The sequence below is a fragment of the Dreissena polymorpha genome, chromosome 2 (genome assembly GCF_020536995.1).
Source record: "Dreissena polymorpha isolate Duluth1 chromosome 2, UMN_Dpol_1.0, whole genome shotgun sequence".
Taxonomy (NCBI): Eukaryota; Metazoa; Mollusca; class Bivalvia; order Myida; family Dreissenidae; genus Dreissena; species Dreissena polymorpha.
In genome coordinates, this window is record NC_068356.1 from 97,033,238 (window position 1) to 97,046,433 (window position 13,196).

General features: G+C 35.4%; 2 protein-coding genes across 4 annotated transcripts in view; one reads left to right on the forward strand and one right to left on the reverse strand.

Moving 5' to 3' along the window:
- The window catches only part of LOC127868160 (uncharacterized), a 27,968-nt gene extending 20,133 nt beyond the window's left edge, over positions 1-7,835 (reverse strand). The window contains exons 1-3 of the mRNA XM_052409791.1: positions 7,668-7,835; positions 3,994-4,125; positions 1,616-1,720 (exon numbers count right to left, since the gene is read on the reverse strand). Coding sequence (XP_052265751.1) covers positions 1,616-1,720; positions 3,994-4,125; positions 7,668-7,750 — 320 coding nt within the window. The 5' untranslated portion in view covers positions 7,751-7,835. The remainder of the gene's footprint in view (positions 1-1,615; positions 1,721-3,993; positions 4,126-7,667) is intronic.
- LOC127868149 (meiosis-specific with OB domain-containing protein-like) overlaps positions 7,817-13,196 on the forward strand; it is a 24,103-nt gene continuing 18,723 nt past the window's right edge. The window contains exon 1 of one of the 3 annotated variants that reach the window (XM_052409773.1): positions 7,817-7,852. The gene's annotated coding sequence lies outside the window, so the exon portion shown is untranslated. Of the gene's footprint in view, positions 7,853-7,928; positions 8,068-10,174; positions 10,304-13,196 lie in introns of those variants that run through there. The other 2 variants (XM_052409772.1, XM_052409774.1) reach the window with 2 other exon arrangements.

The following is a 13,196-nucleotide window of genomic DNA, read 5'->3' on the forward strand; positions in this document are numbered from 1 at the left end:
ACCACCTTGTATAGGGCATTTCCAAATTTGTAAAAAAAAAAGTATGGTAACCATAGACTGGTTATCCAAAAATAATTAACCACCGACCCTTATTTTTTATCCCACATTTTTAACAGATGTAGACATGACAATAAGCATTCAGCATATACAATTTTGGATATTTTTTAAAGTAATGCCTTAAACAATCATACATCCATAAATGATATAAACCATCTTGTTGATCAAACTTTTTGCAGACATATACTCTAATTGCAGCAATTTGCTGTTAAAATCATTCTTGAACAGATATAAAGATTATGAAGCAGAACAGATGGAAAGATTTGAATAGAAGTGCCATATGGAAATTGAAAACAATCCTTGTTAATTACTGGTCACACACTGGTACATTGTATAGCCATTTCTAATTTTACCGGCATATTGTCTCACTTTAATACACTGTGAGCTTATTTCTCAATCACTGTCTTTGGTTCAGATTAACAATGTACTGGATTGATTTTACTAACACTTTGCAGGAAGGTCATTTCAATGGTCATTTTATACATTCATTTAAATCATCAAAGTATGCGGACAAATTGGATGGAAAGGTGGTCAACCAAGGATCATTTCGGTGAAGTTTCATTAATATTTGCCCAGCAGTTCAAAAGGAGAAGTTCTCAGACACAAAAGTTAAAGAACGGAACAATGTACTGACGAATGACGGACAACACAATATACTCAAAGCTTGCCATGAGCACTATGTGCTAAGGCGTGCTAAAAATCCTATAAAGCTTTCCCACTTAGAAGTGAAAATGGATATGTACAAACAGCATAAAACCAGAACAGCCTCCGAGTAACTCGCAGTCTGTTAAGGTTTTTTGCTGTTTGCTGCTCATCAGTATCTAAGGGTTGGAAACGATGCCATAAAATCTTGAATCTAGTGAGAAAGGTCTTAAATTAAATTAAACTTTCTAAGGGACTACAAATGCGTATAAATTTGTATCTAAGTGGTAAAGGGATAAAGGGTAAAGGAGTTATGGATCAGACAAACAAACAACATTTTTTACCTTGACCTTGAGCCAGCTTACTGAATGATGCCTTCTGCACGTTGTCTCAATGCCCTGAACCTCTTTTCCACTCAGAAGCAAAGTGAAAATGGCTATGTGCAAACAGCATAAAACAAGAACACCCTACCCTGCAAGTAACTCGCAATCTGTTCAGGGTTTATGCTGTTTGCTGCTCATCAATATCTAGAGGTTGGAAATAAAGCCTTGAAAAGTTTAATCTAGAAAGAAAGATATTAAATTAAATTTGTCTTTCTAAGGGACTTCAACTGCATCAAAATATGTCTCTAAGTGGTAAAGGGTTAACAACTGAGTCAAATTTCATGAAAAGGAATCAAAGAGTAAAGGGGTTATAAGTGGACATGAAAGTGTTACAGACAGACTGACGGACTGAGTGACCGACAGACAAAGGGCAATCCTATAACCTCCCCAACTGCTTTGTGGTGGGCATTAAAAAATGGTTAATTGGTCCAAGAGTGTGTATAAGTCTCCAGCCACTTGAATGAAACAATACTCCTGGAACAATAAACAAGAGTAATGTTCCCTATTTATTCCGTAGTACTACAAAAGGATACAGGTCCAAAGTTTGCTCAACCTCTGTCAATAAACATATAATATATTTTGATGATGAAGTTTGGCCAGAACTTTCAAAACTGTTGTAGTAGCAACCACTTTTGTCTCTGAAAACAAATCTTACAGTTTTTTAGTAATTGTTTTACAAAGAACATAACGAGCAATTGGAAAAAGGAATACTTCTTTAATTTTACTTATACCTAATACATCGTGTTTTTATGTAAAAATAAACAAGGGCTGTTTGTAAAACATGCATGCCCCCATATGGGCTGTCAGTTGTAGTGGCAGCCATTGTGTGAATATGTTTTTTGGCACTGTGACCTTGACCTTTGACCTAGTGACCTGAAAATCAATAGGGGTCATCTGCAAGTCATGATCAATGTACCTATGAAGTTTCATGATCCTAGGCGTAAGCTTTCTTGAGTTATCATCCGGAAACCATTTTACTGTGTCAAGTCACCGTGCCCTTGACCTTTGACCTAGTGACCTGAAAGTCAATAGGGGTAATCTGCGAGTCATGATCAATGTACCTGTGAAGTTTCATGATCCTAGGCGTAAGCGTTCTTGAGTTATCATCCGGAAACCATTTTTCTAAGTTGAGTCACCATGACCTTGACCTATGACTTAGTGACCTTAAAATCAATAGGGGTCATCTGCGAGTCATGATCAATGTACCTATGAAGTTTCATGATCCTAGGCATAAGCGTTCTTGAGTTATCATCCGGAAACCATTTTACTATTTTGGGTCACCGTGACCTTTGACCTAGAGACCTGAAAATCAATAGGGGTCATCTGCGAGTCATGATCAATGTACCTATGAAGTTTCATGATCCTAGGCATAAGCGTTCTTGAGTAATCATCCAGAAACCATTTTACTATTTATTTCGGGTCACCGTGACCTTGACCTTTGACCTAGTGACCTGAAAATCAATAGGGGTCATCTGCGAGTCATGATCAATGTACCTATGAAGTTTCATGATCCTAGGCATAAGCGTTCTTGAGTTATCATCCGGAAACCATTTTACTATTTCGGGTCACAATGACCTTGACCTTTGACCTAGTGACCTGAAAATCAATAGGGGTCATCTGCGAGTCATGATCAATGTACCTATGAAGTTTCATGATCCTAGGCATAAGCGTTCTTGAGTTATCATCCGGAAACCATTTTACTATTTCGGGTCACCGTGACCTTGACCTTTGACCTAGTGACCTGAAAATCAATAGGGGTCATCTGCGAGTCATGATCAATGTACCTATGAAGTTTCATGATCCTAGGCATAAGCGTTTTGAGTTATCATCCGGAAACCATTTTACTATTTCGGGTCACCGTGACCTTGACCTTTGACCTAGTGACCTGAAAATCAATAGGGGTCATCTGCGTGTCATGATCAATGTACCTATGAAGTTTCATGATCCTAGGCCTAAGCGTTCTTGAGTTATCATCCGGAAACCATCTGGTGGACGGACATACGGACGGACGGACAGACATGTGCAAAACAATATTCCCCCTCCTCTTCAAAGGGGGGCATAATAAATAAATCTAACATTTTATTTGATATTTTAATTAATATTCTTTCCATTAGTTGATGCAGTTACTGAAGACATATAAATTATATTAATTTAAAACTAAACTAGGGCTCTGTCACATATGTGACTTATACCTCCACCCAATCCATTCTGAAAGCTATGTAAATAGCTCGAGAATGGTAACATGACTGGCAGTGTGTTTCTCAATTTTGAGAGAAGGGTGGAAGGACACTTTAGATGTTGAGATTTTGGGCAAAAGAAATATTTGTTTAATTAGGTACACATGATTAACAATACATGTTTATATTAATATTTGTTATAAAACTATATCTAAATTAGATAATGCTCAAACTTGGTATGATGCAAAATTGCTGGGATTATTTATAAAAATTCCTCAAACTTATTCAATGCTTTTCCAAATTTAGTGTTTTTATTTTCAAAATTAAGTTTCCATCCGGAGAGGAATGTTAAGGTTAGTATAGTGAAAACTCAAATCAGCCCAATAAATCACATGAGAATGAAAGAGTCTTGTACATCTTCATATTCATGGTGTTGAATTTTTCAATTTTATCACTTGAAGCAATTGAAAGTAGTTTGCGCCACGAACTGATACATTTTTATTCATACTTCCACCATCAGACAGACAGAGAGCGACTCCAAATAGCCATATCAAACTTTGTGAAGCTTAATAAAAAAACATCAAGTATGCATTGCATGCTCCACAAACTACAAATGTAATACAATTTTATGCAGATTTACCGTCTTACCGATTATCAGACCCTGAGTGACTCCAAAAAGCCCTTATCTAACTTTGCGTGTGAGGTTTAATAAATAGCGTATCAAGTATGAATACCCATTTTCAGATGGAAGTACAGCTCCAATTCCTGAATGCACTTGGCCTTTCTCCAATCGTTGTTCCAGAAGGTTCTTCAGCTTCTGGCTTTTTTCATTGTCTAAATTTGTTTTCTTTATTATCAATTCTGCACTGAAAAGAGAAATTAGAGGACACAAATTTCAATGTGGTATAACAGTACAGAATTAGATGGAATATGATGCATACAGACAATGTCTGGTCAATTTTTATTTTTATTATTGCTCGGTAGTAATGGTTTACTCTAGTTCTGGCTACCATAACTTTAAATGTCGCTTTTTATGATTTGACTGGCGCGACTTTATAGTTATGGACCAACCCCATTAGGAAAGTCAACCAGAAATTCCCGAAAAGTTGACAGTTAACAAAGACCGGTCCAAAACAGCTTTTAAATGCAGTTATTGGCCCAAATCAACCACTTGATCGGAAAGAATGACATTTTTCACATTTAACTGATATATTCTTTCACAAAATACTATCTTAAATATTTAAAATTTATCTATTCTGCTCTTACATATCGACAAAAACAGCGATGTGACAGACTTTCTTGAAATGCGAATCTCCCCAGATTTCATTTTTTTAGTAACATACCATGTGCTCAAGTGTTTTCAAATTCAGAATGACATTTCCCGGTATTTTAGATTATTCTGGCTTGTTTTGTTAACAAATTGTAGTAAAAATACAAACTCAGAGTAAATATTATTTAAAACTACCCGATTCACACTGAAATCAGTCTTATAATCCACCAGATGTAAGTTGTTAATCACAAATAATAGATTTCAGAAAACGAAAGTAATGTTTACAATTTCAGCGTAAAAAGTCAAGGTCGATCCGAAAGTATCCAAATGAAAACTCGTCACGTGACAAAGCGACAATGGCTTCAAAATAGTGAATTTCAGACCGATGAGAGTTTTTTTCATCTATTGTAAGATGCATTTGAGCCTTAAAATATTCCCCGATGCAGTATCCTCGAAGGACCAAATTCCGTGGGGGCATACATGCCATAATTTTTTAGGTCCAAAGCGGGACATTCCATAAAAAAATGTCGGGACATTTGACCAAAAAGCAGGACACCTAAAACGATCTATCATTCCACCTTTACTATAGTCAGTATAGTACTAACAAAAACTCTTGATACTTTTATTCAAGACATAAAACATCTGATATGAAGCATGAAATCTAAAACATAACAATAACAGTTTTATTAAATAAGACAATAGCAAACAACGAAGATAATATTCATCTGTTTAAGAGTACAAAATCTAGAACATTACGACAACAATACTCATTATATTAATGTCAATGGCAAACATTAACGCAGGGGAGGCTATCCAGTTGACTGAAAGTACGGGTTACAGCACACTATCTACCGAACAGTTACATCAGTTACACACGGAATGCGCGGCCGTACACATTTCCGTATTTTGTTTTCTTCCTATATACACAGATTAAACTGAATTGTGAATTGTCAGGCGCTGTATTGGGGTAGTGTCAAACTGTCATGAATAACAACACGTTGTTTTTATTACAATAACACAAGACAAGATGGGTAACTCTTTTACTGTTTGTTGCGATGTTTTTTAAGCATGTGTCCATGCGCAGTTTGTTACTTGTCAATTGTCGCGGCTTAATTGGAGTAGGGTCAAACTGTCATGCATAGCACCTCGTTGTTTTTAGCTTAATTGGAGTAGGGTCAAACTGTCATGCATAGCACCTCGTTGTTTTTATAACAATTACACTAGACAGGATGGGTATCACTTATTTGACTGTTTGTTGCGATTTTGGTGTATTGCACATTCGGAATATCCCGCTATATTGGAACTAAACATTGAATGTAAAAGACTCATTTAGGACGTAGCGTTAATTTTACAAAACAATTGTTTTTTTAAACCGTTTCAAACAAATACAAAATAAACACATTTTCAACATTTATTTTATTATAATAAAACTATCGATAGCAATAAGCGACCACTATCTTGAAGACCACCATGGTGTGAATGCCTGATGAAATCAATAATTAGCCGATAAATCGCTGATAAGGTGTCATAAACAACACTGGTACACACGATAAGTAGAATCGGATTGTTAATTGGGGGTCAATAAAGGGATTAGCGGTGTTAAGTGTTAGCGAAACAGAGCTTGAATAGCGAATTTTATTGGGAACCTATACACCTTACATCGTTTTTTACGAATGTCGGGACAAATCGTCTCATGGCGGGACGGCGGGACAAAGGGCCCAAAAGCGGGACTGTCCCGCCGAGATCGGGACGTATGGCATGTATGCGTGGGGGTAAGAATAAATTTTTAAAAAGAAGTGAAAGTAAACAAACACAACACAAAATTGTGTACATACCTTGATGGAAAAATCCTCCATTTACATTTACCAAACCGAATTTGGCAAATATGTGCTTAAATAAGTAAGGTTCGGCTTCGTAAAGTAGCCCTGGTCGAAGCTGTCTGCCATTTTTTAGAGAGAACTTAATTCCGGTGACGTCATTCAAAGGGAAATTACTCAAACCTAATGGTGTATTTAGGCCAAGCAACTGCTATTTGTTAGTTTTTCTGTATTTTTTTTTTAACTTGGAAATATTCTTTAATTTTTTTGATAACAGTAAAAATATATAAACTTATTTACAATTAGTTAATGCATTTGTATTTTCATCCGTTTTTTCTTCCTTATCACAACACAAACAGAGTTAAGTGTCACCCCTCCTTAGAGCTCCAACTTATAAATATTCTTTTAAAATAACTCTTTTAACAGTCAAACACATAAATAGGTTAACTTATTTACAATTCATATGTGCCAGCAGTTTATTCTTCATGATCTTCACATTCAGCAATTAATTGCATATAATTGAAAAAATATGAAAAAGTAGTCTAGGGATACGACCAGCAACCTAATAGAAAAAATAGGTTGGCCTAATTGAAAAAACGAAAACTTCCGGTCTACTTCTACGAGTCAACTCCAGCCGACAATGCAAACGGACTGTCACATGTTTAAAAGAGAGTTTTGGGACCAAATAAAGGGGTTTAAAGGGGACCATGAATTAGGAATAGTAGAAAACATACAAATTAAGGTGTGAGAAAGTCTTTTCGTAGGTGACAGTTGCGTTGGCATCTGTCAATATTTACCAAACTGTGCGTGCGTGACGTCATCTTAACTCTCGCGATACGAGACAAAAACAAATGTCACCGGAATTCCGACCCCCACGGAATTCGGGCCTTCGAGGATAATTTATATTCATTCACCAATATATGTAGAAATGTATCCAAGAAAATGAACTGTCTTTGATTTATAGCGTGACATAAATATGTTACGACTCTGGTTGACTTTCGATACGGGGTTGGCTTCAGCGTACAGGTCTTTCAATACTATATAAACTGTACGCTGAAGTTTCTTTAGCTAGGTTTACTCCAGAGTGGTTGTTTATTCCGATAGCTATATTTGAAACTTCATTTACCGAGTTATATAGTTTGTTGTATTCTTGTAATTGAAAAAATATTTCGGCTTACTCTATGTTGCTCACAATCTACGACATAAAAGCTTTAAATGACTGCTTCGTACTATTCTGACAAACATCCGAAATGTAATTATCCGAATGTCAATGGCATTATCGTATTCAATTACTACGGGCCTGTTTGTGAATTAATGATACCTGTTGTGCAAAAATAAGCAATAAAAGTGTGATAATAAGGGTTCTTCATCTTTTTGAGTTTCTGCGTCTTTTTCATCGTCCATGATTAGATAAAACAATATTTCGTCGTTCCGGTTGTTGTTGTTGTTCGAAATCGACAGGTGCTTGATTGATAAAGCGTCTGTCAACAAGAAAAATAGATTACAGTTAAGTTGTTAGAATTCTGATATTGTGTTAAGTCCTCTAAATTAATGTTGAATTAGCTTTGATGCTATGAATTTATTTTTCAACATCTCAGTTCAGTTTGGTGTTTGATCACATGATCTTAACCAACTTGAGTAGCTACATTAAATGATATTTCCACATCCATAAATACTGTCAGCAGAACAGCACGACAGCAGACGACATTCCAATTTCCATTGTTATATGAATTACATTGAATGTTGATACTGTATTTCAAAATCATTTTGATATTTCTGACATTTCGTCATGTTTAGGCCCTCAATGGGCTAGTCTCATTTATAAGACGCGCAAAGAATTTAGAGATACTTTTTATATGGGCTAAATTCTTTGGAACGTCTCATCGTTGAAGGACCTTTTTTGTGGTGGAAAACAGAAAGTTTAAATTTTCATCAATTTGCGTAAAATTGCAAAATAACATTACCAACTCATTCAGTTTTAATTCAGAAGTCCATTTTTACATCAAATAGCGTTGATTCGAAGTTAGAAAGGCATAAATTCTTCAGTTAAACTTCTGCTTAAATCGCAAAACAATCACTGACCTGTAGCCATGTCATGAAACTGATTTAAATATGAACCAATCAGAAGAAGGCATTACGGTGTAACGTGTACGCGTAATTTTATTTAACATGATCTTTTAACACCGACTTTTAACTAACTAGATCTAGTATGCTAATCTTTGTCGATTTAATAAGCATATGTTCAAAACAGATATGGTGCAGTTTCTATTCACTGTTCTAAGTTTCAGCAAGTGTTTATGCATGTCTTTTTCGCACCTCTGTCTGTGTTGTTTTATGTACTTACATTCTACGTTACAAAGGACGGTATACTGTAAGATCTGTATCAATATTATTTATGTACAGTATAAAAATAAAAGATGTAATTTATTTCAGAACTTTTTAATTGTCAATTTAGAAAAAAACCAATGCTAAATTAATCCAGAAAAGTATAACATCGGTTTACTATGTAACGCGCTGCACCACAACAGACGAACGCAAACTGTATTTTACGCTGTTTATTCTTCCACTTTAAACCAGATGCTTTACATCGAGGTCGTGTTATCGATTTATATCTACACAGCGAGCGAATCGAGAGATATTGAAAAATTGAATAGTGGTTGGATTTAAATTGCTCAGGCCTGCAAAATTCAAAGTGTCATTACATAATTTTTACGGAACATTATCGAGAAATGAATTATCTACACAGGCATGTAAATATTATTGCAATCCGTTGTTATTAAGTGTCTTATATCGGGGCTTGAATGTTGCGCACAAAATCCTTGCGCAACAATATAGACAAAGAACACAAAATTCCCACCACATAATTGGTCTTTCACCCTTTGTACGCTCCAAATATTACCCATATAAAAAGTAGCTTAATATTTAAGAGCGTCAAAAATTTGGACTATCAATGGGCGGCATATAGTTTTCGCACTGTCCATCGGTCGGTCAGTCTGTCTAAAAACTAGGTTACAAGGTCTTTGCGTTTCAAACATTCAGCATGGTGTCCGCTCTCTAATTCAAGTAGTTTTCATCTGATCTTCCCCAAACTTGGTCAGAAGTTGTTGTATCTAGATAATTTCTATGCCAAGTTCGAACATGGGCCATGCCGGGCCAAAAACTAGGTCACGGGGTCTGACTTGGTGCGTTTTAAACATTCAGCATGGTGTCCACTCTCTAATTCAAGTAGTTTTCATCCAATCTTCACCAAACTTGGTCACAAGTTTTATCTAGATGATCTCTTGGCCAAGTTCGAACATGGGCCATGCAGGGCCAAAAACTAGGTCAAGGGGTTACTTAGTGCGTTTTAAACATTCAGCATAGTGTCCTCTCTAATTCAAGTAGTTTTCATCTTATCTTCACCAAACTTGGTCACAAGTTTTGTAGTGATGATCAGGCTCGAAGCCGATATATGTCAATACATAGATCAATTTAATTAACACCATTTAAGGTTCACCATTTTATTCACAACAACAACAATACAAGGAACGCAACCCTTGGTAGCTATAAGGTTACAATACACTACAAGTTTTATCTAGGGCTGTTAATCTTGAAAAAAAAAATCAAGAAAATTCTTAAAATTTGTTAAAGCTATTGCGGTTTCAAGTATGAGTTCTTGGAATAATTCTGCCTTAATTTAAACAAATTTTCTTCTTAGATAAGTTAGGTTGTTTTTTTGCACAAACACTATGGAATCTCATAAAGAAAAAATAATTAAACATGTTCAACTTATCAAAACCTGAAAGAGTCTGGACATTACCAGATACTTGTGATTTAGTAACATTCACTCTGAGATTATGCATTCAGCTGCAACAAATAACAATACACCAGTATCCACCTGCTTAAATGTACTACGAGTACGTGTCATGAAAAAGACTGCCATAGAAACAAGTACAATGTATTCAACGCTTTGCTTAAGTAAGTATAAGAAAATCATAATGTTTTTTTTTCTACAGTTGACAAAAAGATACGTGCATAAGCCATTCCTGTTATTTGCATGTTAAGTGTTGGCAGAAAAAAAACCCATCTACAAACTGCAGAAGATGACATAATTATGTAACAAACAACAAAATTTAAATATTGAACACCTAAGGCTGTTATGCAACAAACTAATAGTTTAATAAAATAAAGGCGATGTATATCTCAAAACATTTACACAGTTATGCTTTTATGTTGTGACAAAGTTACAGTTGGGGGTAATTAGGGACCATACGGACCATGGACCATACGGCCCAGACCATACGGCCCAGATTAGTGGACTATACGGCCCAGATTAGCGGACTATATGGCCCAGATTTGCGGACCATACGGAACATGTCTGAATTAATATTGATTTCGTGTTCCACTCATTCAATATTGTATTAATACATTTAATGCAATATTATAAAGTTCATGTAATGACATTAATGTCAACATACTTGTTTAAATTTGAACATTTGCGGAACATATGGAACATATAAGAATTAATATTCATTTCGTGTGCCACTCCTTCAATATTGTATTAATACATTTTAAAAAATATTCAAGTTGATGTAACAACATTAATGACAACATACTTGTTTAAATTTTTAATTTGAAATTTGCGGGCCATGCGGTCCTGAATTGTGGACCATGTCTTCATTAATATTCATTTCATGTCCCATTTCCTTCAATAATGTATCAATACATTTAATAAAATATTAAAAGTTGTTGTAATAACATTAATGACAACATACTTGTCTGAATTTGAACATTTTCGGATCATACGGCGCAGACCATACAGCTCAGCTTAGCGGACTACTAGTATATGGCCCAGATTAGCGGACTATACGGCACAGATTTGTGGACCATACGGAACATGTCTGAATTAATATTCATTTCTGTTCCGCTTTTTATGCCCCCTTTCGAAGAAAAGGGGGTATATAGTTTTCCCACTGTCCGTCAGTCTGACTGTCTGTCAGTCTGTCTGTCAGTCTGTCAGTCTGTCACACTTTTCGTGTCCACTCTCTAATTCAAATAGTTTTCATCCGATCTTTACCAAACTTGGTCAGAAGTTGTATCTAGACAATATCTAGGTCATGTTCGAATATGGGTCATGCTGGGTCAAAAACTAGGTCATGGGGTCACGGGGTCACTTAGTGCATTTCAAGGATTTAGCATGGTGTCCGCTCTCTAATTGAAGTAGTTTTCATCTGATCTTTACCAAACTTGGTCAGAAGTTGTATCAAGACAATATCTAGGTCAAGTTCGAATATGGGTCATGCCGGGTCAAAAACTAGGTCACAGGGTCACTTAGTGCATTTCAAGGATTTAGCATGGTGTCTGCTCTCTAATTGAAGTAGTTTTCATCTGATCTTTACCAAACTTGGTCAGAAGTTGTATCAAGAAAATATCTAGGTCAAGTTTGAATATGGGTCATGCCGGGTCAAAAACTAGGTCACAGGGTCACTTAGTGCATTTCAAGGATTTAGCATGTTGTCCGCTCTCTAGTTTATGTGGCTTTCTGATTTATTTTGATATTCTAAGACATTTTTATGCCCCCAAAGAAGGGCATATAGTGATCGGACTGTCCGTCCGTCTTGTCCGTCACACTTTGTGTTTAGATTTCGAAAAATGCTCATAACTTCTATGTCACTTCAGATAGCAATTTCATATTTGGCATGCATGTGTATATGGACAAGGCCTTTCCATACGCACACAAATTTTGACCCCTGTGACCTTGACCTTGAACTTAGGGTCCGCGTTTAGGTTTCGAAATCTGGGTTTAGGTTTTGAAAAAAGCTCATAACTTCTATCAAGCGTTTATAGGGGGCATAAGTCATCCTATGGTGACAGCTCTTGTTTCAATATCGAAACAACACATCAATTAAAATATATATTAAAGTGGCTGTAATGCCATTAATGACAACATACTTGTTTAGATTTTAAAGTGGTTGTAATGCAATTAATGACAACATACTTCTTTAAATGTGAACGGCAATTGTTCTTTTATTTCATCGTTTAATGACACATCAATTATCGATTATGGTAGTGTAATTGTTAATATCAAACAATATGTGTCAAAAATTGGGCGTAATCGAGATGCAAACATAAGCCTATGTTGTCCACAATAATAACGATTGTCACACTTCACCTTAAATTGGTAATTATAGACGTGTTAATCAATTATGGTATCTTCTCAACTACTGTAATAGATAACATCAATCAGTTAGTGTCATAAAAAGGGCGCATTCGAGATGCAAACAAATGAGTCACTAATGCAAGTGTTATTCCCATATTGACATTTTTAAATATACGTTTGACTGCTAAATTTTAATAACATTTATCAAATATATGTAAAAACATGTTTTATAAAGATATATATAAAATTAACAGGTGTTTTTGCATTTATTTGTTAAAATAGAAACGGTCATGTGTATTTTATTTTAAATATTTAAGTGAGGTAAGAAATTTTAATTAACGTTGTCACTACGTAGCATCTATTAATTGTAATAAGTATTAATGTCCAATTTTATTAAAATAGATTTTATTCATGAAAGTGCATGTTTGCGTGATGCCTACTGTTTAAATGAATAATTGATGACACAATTAAAATGAGTTACAAATCTGAGAATATGAATAACTTTATTGAAAGAATCATGAACACAAACGTTGCATGACCCGTTTTTTTAGTTTTAACAGATGTATATTATCACATCATACTAAGCATTTTAGGATTTTGTGTATTAAAATAATCTACATGGCGTAAAGACATATGGTCCGTATGGTCCGCAAATCTGGGCCATATAGTCCGCTAATTTGGGCTGTATAGTCCGCTAATCTGGGCCCTATG